The 19,049-nt window shown below is 40.7% G+C and overlaps 1 protein-coding gene across 13 annotated transcripts in view; it reads right to left on the bottom strand.

Moving 5' to 3' along the window:
- Window positions 1-19,049, bottom strand: part of Ccdc148 (coiled-coil domain containing 148) — a 261,051-nt gene that overhangs the window by 157,323 nt on the left and 84,679 nt on the right. For 12 of the 13 annotated variants that reach the window (XM_040745389.1, XM_040745390.1, XM_040745388.1 and 9 more), the window contains 5 exons: window positions 15,403-15,506; window positions 10,027-10,109; window positions 9,686-9,834; window positions 8,591-8,686; window positions 8,331-8,512 (listed from right to left, as the gene is read on the bottom strand). In XM_040745389.1, the coding sequence (XP_040601323.1) occupies window positions 8,331-8,512; window positions 8,591-8,686; window positions 9,686-9,834; window positions 10,027-10,109; window positions 15,403-15,506 (614 nt within the window). Of the gene's footprint in view, window positions 1-8,330; window positions 8,513-8,590; window positions 8,687-9,685; window positions 9,835-10,026; window positions 10,110-15,402; window positions 15,507-17,391; window positions 17,416-19,049 lie in introns of those variants that run through there. The other variant, XM_040745398.1, reaches the window with a different exon arrangement.

Here is a 19,049-nt window from a genome sequence, read left to right on the forward strand (position 1 = left end):
ACACTGATCTGATCCTTATACTGTGTGGATGTGTGTGTGAGTATGTTATTGCTTCACACTACATAAATATGTAAAATTGCTACATGCCTATTAAAAGTGAAAGGGACTTTATTTGTTCATTTGTCTGGTTTGGTTTGGTTTAGTTTGGTTTGGTTTGGTTTATTAGACAGGTTTAGACGGTAGTGATGTTAACAATAAAGCCTGCTTGAGGGAGGGACTGAAGAGCTGAATCGGAAATTAAGGGGTAACTATTGCTGAGGGCCTAAGTTTGGTTCTGGGCATCCACATCAGGTAAATGACCACCTATAACCCCAAATCCAGGGGACGGAATGCCTCTTCTATCCTACACTCATGTGCACCCACACACATATGCACAAACAAAAATAATACAATCAATTTTAAAGGACTATTAAATTAAAGACATACTGTCACTGCGGGGGGGGGCGCAGCCTCTAGCAGCACAGGACTCAGAGGGAATCTACAGAGTCAGCACATACTGACTTTTTTATCTGAGCAAGTTAAAGGAAAAGACACTCTTTCTTGATGATTTCCCTTTTTTATTCTTTTTTGTATTCTCCATTCTGTATTCTACAGCCTCTTTTCTTATCCCTATACAGAAATGTCCCTTCCATTTATCTTCATGTTTTCTTCTTACCATATTCTTCCTTATCCTCTCATTCTTGATGTTTTCCTTCTAACTCTCTCATTCTTGATGTTTTCCTTCTCCCTGTATCTAATTCCATCTGTACAGCTTATATACTCCAGCAAAATCTTTCGGGCAATATAAAAATATAACAACGTGGTTACATTCTATTTTTCAAGTGAATAATTATGATGAATACAGATAAAAAACGATTCCCATATTACTTACAAGATTAAATATTTTATATATTACAGGTGAAAAACAAATGACCCCTAAGAACCCACGGACATTCATACCTAAGCAACTTGTTATAGATTAACACAGTGCAAGTAAGCAAAGTATTCTTTTACTGGCAGGGTGCGTTTCCCAGTTACAAAGAAAGGACCAATCATTTTATTACTTATCTTGAAAGTTAATCTTAAGGGGAACCTTAAAAGAACCACAAACCTAAACTTTTATATATGAAAAGGAATCAGGCAGCTCTACTTTAAATCTTTAGGGCGCATGCCCATTCATCAATAGTTTCTTGTATCAGGAGGTTGAGGCAGAAATGGGTATAAGGAATTAATCATCACCTTTGATACTCAACCAATCCTAGCAAGAAAGGTGTGTCAGCTAATGATAATTGGGCTGCTTTGTTCTTGTTCCCAACCTTAAAGAGTTCCTGACTCAATTGTGTGCCTTTCTAAAACTTTAGATTGTCTTCTTGGGTTTTTTCACTTCAAAGCTAATTGACAAAACATCTTAGTCTAACTTTAAGTTATTTTCAAAGCTTTGTTTCAGCTGTAATGTACTTTGAAACCTGTGAACTCGTCTCCCAATATTAAGGTTAAACGAATTTAAGTTAGCTGGGCTACTGGACTCAATTGTTTTTCAACCTAAGCCACAGTATCTACAGCTCCTCAACAGAAACTCACGTTCTAACTGTGTGACACTTCCTTGTTTCATTTTTCAATCATGAAGCTCCATTTAAACTAACATATTTTCAATTAGACAATACAACAGCTTAGGAAGAAATCATCTTCATAATAATTCACAGGTAAAACAGCCCAGTAGAATGTTTCCATGAGATAAACACACCATACTACAGGCAGTGGGGATCTCCCCACACCCATTCACCCCATGCAAGACACCAAAGAGAAAGATAGCAGCAAACACATAAAGGCACAGAAGAAACAAAATATATTCTGGAGTATGGGGTCTCAGGGTCTTGCTTATCTGAGATCACACATCATTGATTTTCCTCCTGGTGGGCTGAGACCTGAACTTCAATTGCCGTGTGGCACATAACAAATTTTCTTTTTACATTTTACAATTCCTAACATACAAATACAGTTAAACAAAGGAATTCCAAGAGAACTTAAACACTGTGGCTAGAGAGATAGCTCAGCAGTTAAGAGGTTGAATAACTACAAAATGTGGTTTCTGGTATGAGATAACACTGAATTATAAACTAGTAATTTTGATGAAAATTTTCTTTTAAAACAATACCACTAAAGCTACATGATAAAAAGAAAACTGTCTACCATGACTACTGATTCCTCAACAGATGCAAAGGCCAGCAATGAGTGGGAATTTCCCCTGGGAATGCACCAAGGAAAGTGGGAAATGGCCTGGGTCTGCTAATCAAGCAGACTAAGCAAACACTTGATGATCAAAAAATTACACCTCTCTCTCTTTTTCCCTCCCCCCCCTCAACTCCTCCATTTATTAATCACTCTTGGCACACAACCAACACAGGTTCACATGCAGAACCTTCCCAACAGTTCTGAGAGGACATTTTTAGGACGAAATGTCCACTGGTGGTTAAGATGCAATGTTTTATTGAAGGCTTTTTATTGTAGGCTTTTGTAGAAGGTTTTTTATTATAACTATTATTTATTTATTTTAAATCTTGACCAATGTTTCCCATCTTGCCTCTCCTCCCAGTCCCCCACCTACCCTCTGCCTCCCCCCACCCCCACCCCATCCACTCTATTCAGAAAGAACAGGCCTCCCGTGGGTAACAAGAAAACATGACATCCCGAGTTGTAGTATGACTAAGCACCTCCCCTCGTATTAAGGCTGGGCAAGGCAACCAAGTATGAGGAATAGGGAACCAAAAGCCAGAATAAGATTCTGCCCCTGCTAACCAGACAACGAGGGAGCCTGCATAGGACTGACCCAGGCACTCTGCATATGTGTGAAAGCTGCGATGTTTTAGCTTGTGGCCTTATTTATCAGTGAGCCCATGTCATCTCTGTTATCCTACTCCCCTTGCTTTCTTCTCTCTTGTCTTCATCAGGCAACAGACACATGCACAAGCATCTGTTTGTTTAAGCTTTTACGAGGCCATGATGTCTTATGATGCGGGTTTTGCCCAGTTCATCTTTAGTAGCAATAGAGTATGGTTTGCTTTGATGCAATGGGAAATGGGTGTGTTCTTCTTTTGACTTAAAGACATTGCTAGAGGTACACCATGTGGGTAAACATGGGGACACAAAGCATGAGCAGGACCCTGATGATATTCCTCAGGATGGCAAGATCTAAGTCCTCATCATTAAGTCTAGAAGATGAACCAAATAATAAAACTTGCTACAATTTGTGTTGCGCTCGGCACAAGCTCAAGCTCACATGAGTTTGAGGCCTCCCTGAACGCATGAGATTCTGCCTCAAAAACCTAAAACTAAAAAATAAACAAACAAAAAACTGAAAGGAGAAGAAAAAGAAAACATAACTTTGGTTGATTTTTCTCGAAGTGTAACAATATTCTTAACACCCTTTGACTCTATTTCTAAAACCCATCTAAACAGAATAATCACAAGATTATTAAAAATACTGGGACAAACCAGTCCATCTCAAAGTCTCTAAGCAAGCATCAAAATGTAGAATAACTACTACTCAAAAATGGAAAATTGGCTGAATTTGTAGGATATAATCACACATTATACTAGCATGCATCTAATTTAAAAAACTGCAGGCAAAGGATATCTAGTGGATGACTTAGAATGCAGGAGAAAGTCTGCAAATACCACAGAACAAAAGAACAGCAAGAGGGAGATTAAATAGGGAAGCTATGTGCATAATTTTCCTTTTCATAAACAATACACATATATCTGAAATACACAAAAGTTTTACTCTAAGGTCACTCTGAGATTTAGATTAATGTCATTTCTTCACTTATCTCTATTTTAAATTTTTCTATAATGTAATTATTGCTGAATTCAGACACAAATACACAAACTGAAATTTTCATAGAGTACGAAAGCACTGCCTTGAATGGTACCAACAAAAATGATAAGTGGAAATAATTAAGTTGAAAACCAGGATCCTAGAGCATTTGTGAGGGCCCGTTGTTAAATGGCATTCAGATTCAGATCTCAAAATATTAATTATGAGCCAACAGTATAAAATTTAATATACCCATCAACAAAAATTATAAAGTACTTGTTATCTTGCTATAGTAGTCTACATATTGACTTTGGATCTGACACAGCTAAATGGACCATCACACAATTATGTCTCATCGATATGATTAATTCATCTAAATGTGAGGAAATTAAAGCCACAATCTCTTTGGAATCTAAAACAAGCAATTAAATTCAACTTCGTATTCTTAACGACACACAGACTAAGCAGAATCCAAAGAGCTTTGCCTGCATGATGAATGAAGGGTGAGGCTCTGTTGTGTTCAGATCGTTTTTATAGTGTGTTGTAGTAAATGAGACCATTCTTTAAAGCTGTGCTATCCAAGATGTTAGCCATCAGACATGTGCGTGACTTGTCATGGCTATATTAGCATGATCTGTCCTATGAGCATGTTTCAAAAACGTTATGAAAAAAACAGCGTGTGTAAAGGTTTATGAATAATTATAAAATATTTGTCTGTTGTAATTATAATATTTTGGAAATATTAGTTATAATATATTTGAAAGATTCACCTTTTTCCTTTTTAATACAACTAATTCATTTAATACAACCAGTTCATTTTTAATACAACTAGTTAGAATTTTTTAATTATATATGTGGCTCATATATTTCCATTAAACAGCACTGATCTAGGACACAAGGTTGACCAGCTTTCTGGCATATGTAAATAGCTTTCTTATTCAGATGGGCAGAAAGCACCTCATCCACTGAATTACGAAGGACTCAAAACTAGGAAATGGCCCTCCTTCCTCTGAACTGTGGCTACTTAATGAGTAAAACAACCCTCGTTTGTTCCTTTGATTTTTCCATGGCTTGAGACAGGGTCTGGCTATGTAGTCCAGGAAGGTCTTACATTCACAGTCCTCCCATTTCTGCCTCCCAAGTGCAGAGTTTACAAAGGGGTGCCTCACCTGACAAAACACAGCTAATAAAAAATGAAATAAACTCAGGATTAAAGTCACGGGTACTTGTCATATCATGCAATAGGTACTCATTAAATACCAATGATCTATTGAACCTTTACCTTAAAATTTTAAGCCCATAATTTGCCTTATAAAATAAAAATGAAATATGACAAAATGTTTATAATTTCACTACCTGGGGTGACTGTGCTAGTTGTTTATTTGAATGACTGGGTTTCCACTCTTTTTTCTGTGGGTGTACAGATGTAGATGTCAAACTTTAAGAAACACCAAGAGAATTTATATTATATAACCCACTTTGTGACCCGATTTTTACTTACATAACACATATTACAGCTATTTGTGTCATTAAAAATCCCTATGGATTAGAAACAGCGTGGTACTGTGCTGTATGGACTCAGCATGCCAGATGTCACTGCTGCCTAATGATTGGCTATTTAGGTAGTGTCTTAGTTTGCCTTCTATTGCTGTGGTAAATACTATGGCCAAAAGCAACTTGGGGAAGAAAAAGTTTATTTCATCTCACAATTTATAGTCTGTCATAAAGGGAAGAGAAAGACCCTGGAGTCAGGAGCAGATGCAGAGGCCATGGAGGGATGCTGCTTACTGGCTTGCTCCCCACGGCTTGCTCAGCCTGCTTGTTTATAGCACCCAGAGTCATCTGCTGAAGGGTGGCACTACCCACAGTGAGGCAGGCCCCCCATGTCCATCATTAATCAAGAAAACGCCTCAAAGACATGCCCACAGGCCAACGTGATGGTGGCAATTCCTCAATTAAGGTTCCTTTCCCCAGATGATGTTAATTTGTGTCAAGATGACAAAACACCAACCCACATGGATAGTCTTGAAGATATTGCTACCAGTAGGAAGGGAAAAATTAATAATGAAAATGCTTGAAGTCAAATATTTATTTAATTTTAATGATTTTGCCTTTATTATTTCTGATGAGACAAATACTATTCTCTTTATATTAATAGAGTATTGTGTGCGTGCGTGTGTGTGTGTGTGTGTGTGTGTGTGTGTGTGTGTGTGTGTAGGCCAGAGTTGATGTTGACCACTCTTCGCCTTATAGGGTGAGACAAGAGCTCTTGCTGAACGTGGACCAGTTATTAAGACCAGCTGGCCAGTGGGCTCTGGAGACCCTCCAGTCTCTTCCTTCCCAGTGCTAGGATTTCAGATATATCACCACATTTCTCTTTTATGTGGTTCTGGGGATCTGAACTCAGGTCGTCATGCTTGTGTGACAGTCACTTTACTGTATGAACTCCCAGCAATACACACACACACACACACACACACACACACACACACACACAAATAATAATAATTTACTATTCACTCTTACTTCTTGAACCTCATTCAGTGATTCTGCTCATCTTTCCCTGGTTCCTAGACACTGAATCCTTGTCAGACACACTCATTGAACATGGGTTCTTATGTCCAATGTCTGCATGACCAGCTCTCTCAACCCACTTCATGATTTCACATCAGTAGCCCCAAGGTTTTATTTTAAATCACAGAAGAGCAATCTACCTTCTAAAATCCCAGCACATTCTGACTCTAAAATATGCCTTTGTAGCACTTAACAGCATCTAATACTGTAGAACATAATTGCCTTATGGACTCTGTCCACACCTCTGTGTGCTGCCAACTTGATCACAAGTGTGATGGTTTGAATAGGAAGGGCCCCCATAGTCTCATATGTTTGAATGATTGCTCGTTAGGGAGTAGTTCCATTTGACAGGGATTAGGAGGTGTGACCTTGTTTGAGAAAGTGTGTCACTGGGGGTGGGCCTTCAGAGTCCAAGCCACGCCCACTAGCTCTCTCTCTTCCTGCAGATCCAGATAAACTAACAGATTGTTGGTATATCTACATCAGCTACCTCTCCAGCACCATGTCTGCCTGCATGCTGCCATGCTTCTCACCTTGATGATAACGACTAAACCTCTGAGTCTGTAAGCTGGTCCCAATGAAATGTTTTCCTTTATAAGAGTTGCTGTGGTCATGGTGTCTCTTCATAGCACTAGAACACTAACACAACAAGTATTGAGAGCTTTATCTGGTTTATGCTTGTAGACACTAAATAAGTATTTGCAGGAAAAGAGGATAATTTCCTTCTTCATCTCCTTTGCTGGTTATTATTCAATTAATTTGCCAAATATCTTTCTATATTAGTTTAATATCTTTCATCTCAAGTATTGCCAATATTTTTTCTATTTGGTGCTTATTTTTTAACCTTTTTTGTCTTAAAAAGTTATTTGTTTTAGCCAAGTGTGTACTTGCAGTCTCCCTCCCCAGAGTCAACAAATGTTCTTGAGTTTTGTGTATTGTTTCAGATACACAAAGGCAAAACCGTGAATGACTGGGCTTTCCTTGGCTTTATAATCACAGTAACTCCTGGATAGTGCCCCATTTCATAAATGTACATTTTCCTGCTTTTCCACCTATAAAATAACTTCTATGGACATAATCTACAAAAGTAGTCAGTCCTTTTGCTCAGTCTTTCATTGCTGCAACAAATAACTATTAAAACAATGTGTGCCTACGCAAGTACATTTGTGGGGTCTGTTCTTGAGATACAGAAACTACTGTGATGAAGGGGATTCATTTTGTGACTGAGTAAGTTACAACAAGCTTCTATATAGAGATAAATTATTTAATTACAATTAAGCAAAGTTTGATAGCAAAGGATTAAGGAGAGTTGGGGAGGATTGTGACCCTAATATAAATCATGGAATTTGAGTAATAATTCTATCAAATAGGAAAGTTTTTTGTTGCAAACAACAAGAAACCAAGGTCACACTGGCTAAAGATGACAATGTGGACAAATAGTCCTTATAAAGTATGCACACACTCAGACAGGCATGGTAGCATAGACTTTAATGCCAGCACTCAGGAGGCAGAGGCAGGTCGGTCTCTGTGAGTTCAAGGCCAGCCTGGTCTACAGAGTTAGTTCCAGGACAGCCAGAACTACTTAGTGAAACCCTGATTCAAAAAACAAAAAAATGAAATATGGATGAAGTATGCACACATTGCCACAGATGTGCACATATACAAACCATGAGAATTCTTCCAAGACCCAACAACTACAAGCAAAAAGGAAAATAGTCATATTAAAGTAAAGTGAGATCCTGAAACATTGGAAGTTGAATTAGTGCTATGATTAAGTGTGTCATACACAGTACTGATTAGAGTATATCCATATGCCTTTATGAGCATAGCAGCAAATGACTGCTGTAAACCACCTCTAATTCAACTTATCTTTCCTCCTTCAAGAAGCCATCCCTGAAGTATAGTGACCCTGAACACAAATTCAGATTCAGCATTCAGAAGTCAAGAAGGTCTATCTGATCACCTGCGTATGTCTTCTAATTGCATATCAAAGTCTTCAAGTTTCTTTTGATATTTCTCTGTAAAGTTCCGGAATTCATTAAGGATTGACGATTTCAGATCAGGGTATGGGCACTCCAAAGTCTCTAACTCTGCCGGCTGTTCACTGAGCAGGTTAGTCTTTTCATCTGTAGAATAATCTGGTAGCTGAAAGGAATTATTATTATATTTAACAACAATGAAAAATGTGTTGAAAGAGCCAATCAGTTGTCGCATCACACTTACCTTCACACTCCAGTCCGATAGGTCTTTTTCTAGTTCCTGTTGCTCTTGATCAAGTCTTTCAAAGTCAGCCTTGGATTGTTTCCTGACAGAGTCAACCTAGAGGACGCAGCATGTGGACAGGAAGTGTGTAAATTACGGCAATTCGCTCAAGGTTATTTCTATTGAAAGTCACAGTCTCAGAAGCCAGTGGGCAGTGCAAAATTAGAGGAGGGAAAATCCTTTTGAAGTTCTGTGAAGAAAAAAGCTGCCTGCCAGCCAAGGCTCATCAAACAAGCAAGCCTCAGTGAGGATTCCCGACCTATCACCAAAATTGGGCTCACCACCCAATAGTCACAGCCACCCTGTGTTGTGATGGTAATTGTTGATGGTAAGACTTCAATCACACCTTCGCTCTCAAGAATCCTTGCTGCTAGTCTACAGTACCAGACATAGCTTCTAGTCTAGGCATAGCTGAAGCTTTTGATTATCTGTGAGAGCAGTGTAATATTACAGAGGAACTGACAAGCCGAGAGATGAAAGTTCAGACCCTGCTAGCATAACACCCTAGTAAACAAAGGCACGCAAAAAGGCATGCAGAGGAGGAAAGAGGTGTGAGCACAGGGTGGCAGTTAGGAGTAACTGAGACTTACCTGGTCAGCAAAGAATTAAAGAGCAGAGAAAACACCCCGCCTAAGGGCTCTGAGACAGGGCTAGGTTTGATATGTGAAGGGCGCAGCACAACGGCCGGCCTCTGTGGGACCAAGCTCATGTGGAATGGGACGGTGCCAAGCAAGAGATGCCATTGAAGAAGGAAGAAGGTCAAGCGGAAGCGATTGCGGGTGGGGTCACGGACTAAGAAGGGCCCATGGGGAACTTCAGCAGTCAGACAGTTTGATCTCGCTGTACTGGCAGGGACTCCAAGTGTGCTGGGAGGAGGGGCAAGGATGAAGGCAGGAGAATAAGTTAAAGTGTGGGCCCCTGGACATATCCAAGTACATGTTTAAGATGTTGGAGCGCCCTCTACTTGAACACCCAAGGCAGGTGTTTGCTTCAACTGTTCTATCTGGGACAAAAAAAAAAAATGAGATATCACATTATGTTTTAAAACATGCTGACCTTTTCCAGAACCATTGCTGAATTAGAGCCCTTATGGCAGGGTGAATGCTGGGAAGTGTAGTGCCGTCTCTTTAGGTCTGATCTTAGCTTTTGAATAGGGTCGATCACAGCTTTGAGATACGTGCACCATTGTCCTGACAGCTCTTCCTCTGTGGGAAGTGAAATTGAGTCAAAGAGACACAAAGTAAGGAACAGATTGATAGCTTATAGACTTTTCATATTTGTTTAGAAAAAAATCAGACAGGTGTTACTACTACGAGAGCACAAAGCAAGTGGCCAACTTTCATAGTTCCAAACAAAATTCCCCCATATGTAAGTTCAAAAAAAAAAAGACAACTCACCAAAACTCTTAAGTTCACAAAAACATTCATTTCCAATGCTCTCCTCATTGAGACAAGATTTTATTTCAGACTCCAATTTACATCTGAAACAGACATGATCTCAATCAATTTTTTATAGTCATAAGCATGCTTATAGGCTTAAATGTGAGTGGGGTAGGGAGAGTCCATCGAATTCGGTTGTGTTTGTCGGCTCATTTGTTCAAGCCATGTCCCTAACATGGGCAGAAACATCAGGATGAGCATGGGCAAGTGGTCCCTGCAGGCCTTGGCAGCATACCACACTAATCGACCCATGGCACCGGGGAGCCACCCCGCCTGCTCAGGGTTCAGCTCAGAAAGACTCCCAAGGCAGCAGGGTAGCGATGAGGGCTGAGTAGCAGCAACAGCAGGGAGGGGGAGAGAGGTCAGCCTCAACCTACAACGAGGCCACTTAAAGAGGGGGAGAGAGGTCAGCCTCAACCTACAACGAGGCCACTTAAAGAGGGGGAGAGAGGTCAGCCTCAACCTACAACGAGGCCACTTAAAGAGGGGGAGAGAAGTCAGCCTCAACCTACAACGAGGCCACTTAAAGGTCAGAGATGAGGGAGTCTGACTCACAAACGGGAACAAAAGCATATTTTGGTTTTATCCAGTAATGATCAATAAATCTCTATAATCTTTTACTGCATTTTTAAAGATGCAGTCATTTCTGGAGTAAAACTATCCTCACCTCTAGGTGGGCATTCAACACAATTTTTGTAACCCTTGTTTATGCAGATAAATCACAGATTTGTGGTTGATGTATACTTTAATATTAAAATGAAATGAGAAAATAGTGGCAATTATAATACTTTAATATGATTATTATTTTCATTTTCACAAACAGGTTTCTATTCTTTACCTGTATTTTATATCATTGGAGCAACAGCATATTTAGCAGTTCATGCTGGAGTTTTGTGAGGTTCTTTTGCTTTTCACTGATATTTTACACTATTTCCAAATGCTTTTTGTAATTCATGTTGTAATATTAGATAGTATGCACATTCATATTCACCATCACTTTCCAAGAGAATTCATATTCGAATAAAGGTGAGAGGCCACTATAAATGATACTTCTCTATTTCCTAGCAGGTAGATTTTTTTCAGAAATGGTGGAGGGTGTGCATATGTGTTCGAATATGAGTACCTATGTTCATGTGTTTGGGTGTATGTGCAAAGAGGTCAGAGGTCAACCTTAAGTATCTTTCCTTAGTCATTGTCTACCATTTGGAAACAGTGTCTCTCACTGGTTTGGGGCTCACTCAATGGCTAGACCTGCCAGCCAATGAGCCAAGGACCCATCCACCCTCACCTCTGCAGTACTGGGTTCTCAAGTACATACTATACTTTCAGATTTCCTTTAACACTTGTTTCTGGGGATCAAAATCAGTCTCTTGTGCGTGTTTAGCCAAGCACTCTTCCAACTGTCCAACTGAGCCATTCTTCAGCCTTGTTTCTAAGAGCACAACTGCAACTGCTACATGCAGGGTAGGTGCCATCCTCTCTCTCTCTCTCTCTCTCTCTCTCTCTCTCTCTCTCTCTCGCTCTCTCGCTCTCTCGCTCTCTCTCTCTGTAATTGTTGTTGTGAGACAGAGTTTCTCTGAGTAGCCCTGGTACTCCTGCAACTCACTCTGCAGAGCAGGCTGGCCTGGAACTCACAGAGATCTGCCTGCCTCTGCCTCCTGAGTGCTGGGATTAAAGGTATGTTCCACCACCACCTGGCATTTTTTTCTTTTTGGATTTGAAGGTGGAGTGGGTGCATTTCATGAAGACAAACCAGAATTCACTTTAGAGCAGAGTTGTTTACTCACAAAGGTAGCACTCACACACACAACCCCTCCGTCTGTTTCCAGGGGGAGGGGCTGCGGAAATAGCAAGAGTCCACATACTGCCAGAAAAGTTAAGCTGTGTGCTACTTTGATGATCTGAGTGAACCAAGTCTGCACCCAAAACTTCGAACTCCCAGGCAAGGATGAGGTCTAGACTCCCATTTACTGCTTCACCAGGTTAACCCATCTACAAATGGTTGCATTGCAGACAGTAATACATTGTCTACAAATGATTGCACCAAAGCTCACTTTGTGTCAAGAAGGAAACAATAACATGTGCTCTTGGGAACATGTAGCACAGACTGCAGGGAATAGGATTTGACTTAGCCTGCTAAATTTCAAATAAAAATTTACAACTTTAAGTAGTAAACAAATTCGGTATTTGGAAGTTTTACTTAGTTCTCTAAGCACAGATTTCAAGGCACTAACTTGTGCCTCTTTGTGTGTGTGTAGAGGCCCGGGTCAGGGGTTGGTGTTAAGTGTCTTCTTCAATCACTCTCCACCCTATTGTTTTTCAATTTTAAAGAGTTATTGACTTTACGTGCTTGTGTGTTCTGCTTACATGTATGTGCGTGCACCCTGCTTACATGTACGTAGGTGTACCACATATATGTCTGGTGTCACTGAAGATAAGAAGAGGGCTTCAGATCCCCTGGGCCTGGAGTTACAGACAGTTGCCAGGCTCCCTGTGGGTGCTGGGATTCTAACCTGAGTCCCAACAAGAGCAACAAATGCTCTAGACACCCGAGCTAACTCTCCAGCCCTCCACCCTATTTTTTGAGATAGGGTTTCTCACTCAACCGGGAGCTCACCAATTCAGCCGGACTTGCTGGCCAGCCAGCTCCAAGGATCCTCCTGTCCCCACCTCATGAGAACACATGTGAGCCATCGTGCCAGGCTTTTTATCACGCAGGGACTAGAGATGGCTCCCTCCCAAGCTCTTTACCAACTGAACCATCTTCCAGCCTGTCTTCCCTTGGTTTTATTAATGAGGCTGGAGAACTAGATCTACTTTGAATCGAATAGACCCTTTTGGGAAAAAGAAAAGCCTGTCAGCTCCAAGATGATGGAACACAGAAAACAAATACAATTTCAATCCCAGCTTCCCACATGCCAGTTTTTTTTTACCTTTTGCAGACACTTTAGCCCTCTAAACCCAGCCAGAAGTCTGAGCAGCAGCAGGGGAACAATGAGGCCTATTTGGTATGGTTTTTTTTTTTCCAGATTGAGGTTAAGCACAGTAACTATTAACTTGGTTGACTGGTACGTACCCAATATCAAGGAGAGGTTAAACACCATTGTACCCCTTATCTTCTGCAGGTCTGAGGCCCTCAAATGAGGTCTTTGGGTAAAGCATAATAATCTTTTCCTTAAGCCAGGCGTTGACGGTGCACGCCTTTAATCCCAGCATTGGGGAGGCAGAGGCAGACAGATCTCTGTGAGTTCAAGGCCAGTCTGGTCTGTAGAGCAAGTTCCAGGACAGGCTCCAAAACAATACAGAGAAACCCTGTCAAGAAAAATAAAAAGAAAGAAAGAATCTTTTCCTTATTAAGGGAGTACAGAGTGTGTGTGTGTGTGTGTGTGTGTGTGTGTGTGTTCATTTTTAATTTTTTTTGAAACACAGTCTCACTTTATAGCCCAGGTTAGCCTGGAACTAGCTATTTGGCCCAGACTGGCCTTGAAGTTGTAGTAATCCTCCTGCTTCTGCATCTTGACTGCTGAGATTACAGGTGCATCCAGCATGCCGGGCAGATCTTCTGAAGTAGACAAATAAGGCACTTAAACTACTTATTTGTCCAAGGTCCCTACATCCTCCATACATCTAGACACTTCCCTACCACTAGAGAAGTTTCTTAATGCTATTAGTTTTCAATTTCACTGAGTATGTATTTAAGATACCTTACATTCTAGAAGAACATGGAAAATTCTCTTAGGATTCTTGTTTGTTTTCAGTGTTTAATGCTTATAAGTTTGCAGGCAGTGGGGTCATTCTCACTGGAGAGTTCCTTGCCTCCAACATATCTGTCCTTCCATCCCAGGCAACAGGATGAGTTTCCATAATGCTATGCATATGATTCATCTACCTGGCCCAAGACCAACTCAGTCCACATTAGGGAGGATGTACAATGACCAAAATTTACAAAATGAAAGACAGAAAGGAAACCCTTCCCAGTGCCCTCCTTTGTGTGTGCCTGTGTCGGTGACTACAGTGACTAAAGCTAACAAGTGGCTTTCCTTTTTATCGTGTTTCAAGTTATGCAAATTTTCAAAATGGTTTTGCAGGGGCCTTGAAGTTTTTTTCTCTATTAGAGGTGACATTTGAAGGGTTTTGGTGTATATGATTTGGTTTTTATAGCTTAACTATATTGTACAGTTTGTAGCATTTTCTTTTCCTGTTTTAAGTTGTATCGTAATCTAAACCCCTCGTCAGTCAGGAGCCTTCCACCTCTCGTTTGGGGTCAATGCACAGAGTACAAAGCTCTTACTGGCAGGAAAGCACACAAGTCCAAAGAAAGAGAATAAAATTCGGAAACTTGACTTCGACTAAGATCACAACAATGTTCTATCTTCCCAAGAATAAGTACATGTAGTAATATTTTAAAAGCATAATTTATACATATTACATTGTCCAGAGCAAATGGGTTAGCCTTAAATGGGGAGAAAGACATCTGCTTTCTCTTTTGGTCTTTACTTTTGAAAGGAAAGTTATTGCTGCTGAGTTTATAATAATTAAGAACAAGTATCAAATTATTATTTTGTCTTAATTCATCTTTGACTGCTACAAATAGTAACAGGACCCAGATCAAAACCGAGTGAGTCCTGGTGCAATATCAAGCCAACAAGGAGAGCTCCTTTGTACTGAGAGCATCAATTAATCCTCTTCTGGGTACCCACTGTGAAAAGATGACTGTGATGTCTGCCCCCGAGGAGTCTCTGTTTTATAGGGAAGAAGCATGCAAGTCAAACAGGAGCATGTGATGCGTACATTCACAGGGCCACGCCAGGGATGGGGAGTACAAAAGGGAGAATGGCAAGCAGAGGAGTCCTCCCTTTACCCCACACCAGGAAGTGAACACGGGTGGGAGTCCTCCCTTTACCCCACACCAGGAAGCGAACACGGGTGGCAGGCAGAGGAGTCCTCCCTTTACCGCATGCCAGGAAGCGAACATGTGTGGCAAGCAGAGGAGTCCTCCCTTTACCCCACGCCAGGAAGCGAACATGGGTGGGAGCCCTCCCTTAACCCCACGCCAGGAAGCAAACACGGGAGGGAGTCCTCCCGTAACCCCACGCCAGGAAGCGAACATGGGTGGGAGTCCTCCCTTAACCCCACGCCAGGAAGCGAACACGGATCTGAAGACTCCCTGCCTTCTAGAGTAAACTAAGAGAATGTGACCCCAGTTTCAACAACTCTAAATTTTAATTGTGTGGCTTAACTAGCATGGGCCATTACTGATGCAAGTCGATCATGAGAACACGCAGGAGTTCTCACACATTCCCACTGACCTGGGGAGGGGATCCCCAGTCTCACCTGATTCCCTGCAGCCTCTCCTGTTCCTGCCACCACACTTGCTTGTGCTGTTTGATCAACATTTGTTCTTTAGCTGCCTTTGAAGTCTCCACAGCTTTTCTGATCTGCATTTAGAGGATGAACAAAAGAATAGCAATGATGGAGCTTTTAAAAACAAGTTTTTTCTCAGATCCGGGGGGAAAGTTGGGGAGGGGGGAGTAAAGGGGTGAACATGCTCAAAATACATGCATGAGAATTACTGAAAATACTGTATTTTTAAAAACCTATTTGCACAAAAGGAAGGTTTCCTGTTTTTACAGTCATCGCCGGTACATCTTCTAACACACAACCCACTTAAAATAAGCACTGAATTAAATATCAGGGAGAAGAGAGCTGTACACCAGTGGTGCATGCCAATAATCCCAGCCCTCAGGTCATGGAGGCAGGCGAAACATGAATTCAAGGCTAGCCTTAGCTAAACAGAGAATTTGAGACTGTCTCAAAAAGCAAAATATCAATCAAAAGAAAGACAAGATAGCTTCAGATACTGGTCAATTTGCAAACCCTGTTTTAGTACGCAAAAAAAGGTGAGTTGCTGTGGGTTTTTTATTTTTGTTTGCTTTTTTGCTTATTTTTTTATATTTATTTCTTGTTACTTTATGTGTATGGGTGTCTTGCCTGCATTTATGTCTAGGCACCACAAGTCCACAGAGGCCCAAAGAGGATGTCAGATCCCCTAGAACTGGAGTTACTGATGGTTGTTCGTCACCATATAGGTCCTGGAAGTCAAACCCAGGTCACCTGGCATAGCAGCAAGTGGTCTTAAATGCTGAACCCTCCGTCCAGTAGTGCCATTCTGTTTTTATTAAGTAAGGAATACCCCCACCTCATTCCCAAGGATGTCTTCAGGAGTTCCCACACATTTGTCCCCATTTTGAATGTTCTCTGAAAGGTATTTAGGTTGCATTATTCCCATTTTATACATGAGGGTGCCAAAAGGACAGAGAATTTGGTTCCAAGATGTAGCCAAAGTCTTAACGTTTGTAAATACCACACCTGTAGGCCCTTGGTGTTAGGCTGGATTCAATCTGAACCCTCATCGTAAGATGGGAAAGGTTCATTAAAACTGTTGTTAGGGGACCTGGCTATAAATGGAGGCTTTTCTCCCACCCACCAGTTCCCGAGTAAACACTCAGAGGGTTAATATTAATTATGATTGTTTGGCCAATGGCTCAGGCTTCTTACTGGCTAGCTCTACATATAAACTAACCCTTTCCTAATATTCCATATTTGCTACCTCACATCTTGCTTCCCTGGCGGCTACATGGTATCTCTGACTCCACCTTCTCTCATTCCGTATCTTTGTTTGGATTTTCCACCTGGCTATATTTTGCCTGGCCATTGGCCAAATCAGCTTTCTTCATCAACCAATAAAAACAACATATATTTGCAATATACAGGACATTCCACATCCCCTGGCTTCAGTCCCAGCTTCAGTACTCAAGAACAGGACCTGGAATGTGTAATTGCAATCATTCAACTTCACAGCTTTATAAATAAACCTTTCAGACTTAGGCAGATAGTTATCATAAGGTACTTAATAAAGAAATATTGAAAGATTATGGAAGAGGGAAAGGTAATTGTTCAACTAAATGTAGTGTCCTCCAAGTTCCATGGTCTTTTAACAAGTGCTTGGGGACTTTGAAGTCAACTTCCGTCAGGCGTGGGTCTGTTGCCATCTCCCTGGTCTGTGCCCAGGCATAATGCAGCCTCTTCCTCACATGCCCCTTTCGGCTGGCTTCTAGATGGGTTCAGACAAAGAAAGATGCCAGCTATGGAAGTTTGGAGGGAAGGAGACAAGTCAAAATATCATCACCCTCCTCCTAAAGCATTGCAGAAGGTGTAGCACCAGTTCTAGTTGGTCTTAGTAATAAAAGCTCAGAGTCAGATATAAGCGTGTTAATGCTGAGAGGTCAGAGAGACAAAGGAGCAAAACCACAGCCACCTTACCTCCTCTGCTTCCCAGCTGAAAAGACATTGAGCTCCTGTCTCCTCCGGCCTTATCACTTCCTCTTTCCGTCCAGCCATATCACTTCCTGTCTGTCTGTACAGACCTCCAGACCTCTATGATTAGCTAGTGGCTAGCTGCACCCTCTGATCTTCAGGCAAGTGATATTCAAGTATAAACAAGATATCACTACAAAAAGGTTCTCGAGTTCTCCAGTGCACCCACTTTCCATGGGCATGGTACCCAACAGCTGTGAGGTTTCCTTCCATGAGATGTGGTACCACCCCACTGCTTTGTCTCACCTCTCCATCCTGAGGGTGGCAGTGACTTCAGCGGCTGTTGACATCTATGTTGCCTCACACCCCGCCCCCTTCTTAGCCCTGTAGCTCTACCATGTGCGTGACTATCTTCCAACACTGAATGCTGCTGGACTTCAATCCCCCAGCAGTGTCTGATTCTTATTTTAGACTCTATTTTGTGTGCTCTGAACTTTGTATTTCATGTTGACACTTTTAGAAATGTATGAACGTACAAATCAAAGCTGGAGAGATGCCTTGTTGGTTAAGAGGGGCTGCTCTTAAGGAGGACTCGGGTGTGATTCCCTCATAATCTCCTGTAACTCCAGCTCCAGGGGATCTGACAACCTCTTCTGGCCTCTGTATGCACAAACCCACACAGACACACATATACACACAATTACAAAATAAAATGAGTAAACCTTTAAAACAGAAAATACAGATCAGAGACTTGACAAAAATATGCATATTTCCTAATTTCTCTGCTACTAACTACTTCAGTACTTTAATAGCTGTAAAATATCAATAATGAAGATATTAAAAACTTGAGAAGACAAGTTCCAAAAAGGGATCTCATAATGCATGCTATTTCCAGCTGCTGTTCACTGATTACTTTAACCTTGAGTTTATCTTTGTGCTGTTCTGGTTTCTGATTCAAAATTAGGAACATGAGCAAACAAATTAATCCAAAGAGTGACTTAAAAAAGATGAAGTCAAACCTTTTCCACAGAAGTTCTTAAGAATGTTATAATTATGAAGTTTAAGGAAAAATTCAATAGGAGACACTGGTAAAAACACAGTTTCTACCTACTAAAAAAATAAAAGAATGGAGTATTTCTACATTCTGACACACTAGCACTTGAGTTAAGAATGTCTAAAACTTATTTCAAATTTTTAGCATCTACAATCTCTAAAGTTTATTGCAACAGACACAACTTTAAAATTAGATTCCTTTGATATATTTGGTCTATGTTGTACAAAAAAATTAAAACACATTGGTAGAAGATGTGAACATATTTTTTACAGCATAAGGAAAAAAATCAATGTTGGTGCCTTTAGGCCCAGGGAAAGACCAATTAAATAGACTATAAAAGTCAAAAATCAAGCTACTATTTTTCACTAGACATTTCCAATAGTTTGTACAACATCTTAATTTTTGTTTTTTGTTTTGTTCTTTTGGAAATTCAGCCTTTGACTCTACTTTTATCCTCAGGCCACAAATGAAGAAAAACAAAGCCTTTAAAAGATTTAAAGTCGTATCTTCATCAGTTGATATTGCTAGGTGATTCTAGTATTACTGGGCAATAAGCCATGTAAAAATATTTTAAGGTGTGTGATAGCTAAGGCAGAATGCTGATGATTTA

The sequence above is a fragment of the Mesocricetus auratus genome, unplaced genomic scaffold (assembly GCF_017639785.1).
Source record: "Mesocricetus auratus isolate SY011 unplaced genomic scaffold, BCM_Maur_2.0 Super-Scaffold_100004, whole genome shotgun sequence".
Classification (NCBI taxonomy): domain Eukaryota; kingdom Metazoa; phylum Chordata; class Mammalia; order Rodentia; family Cricetidae; genus Mesocricetus; species Mesocricetus auratus.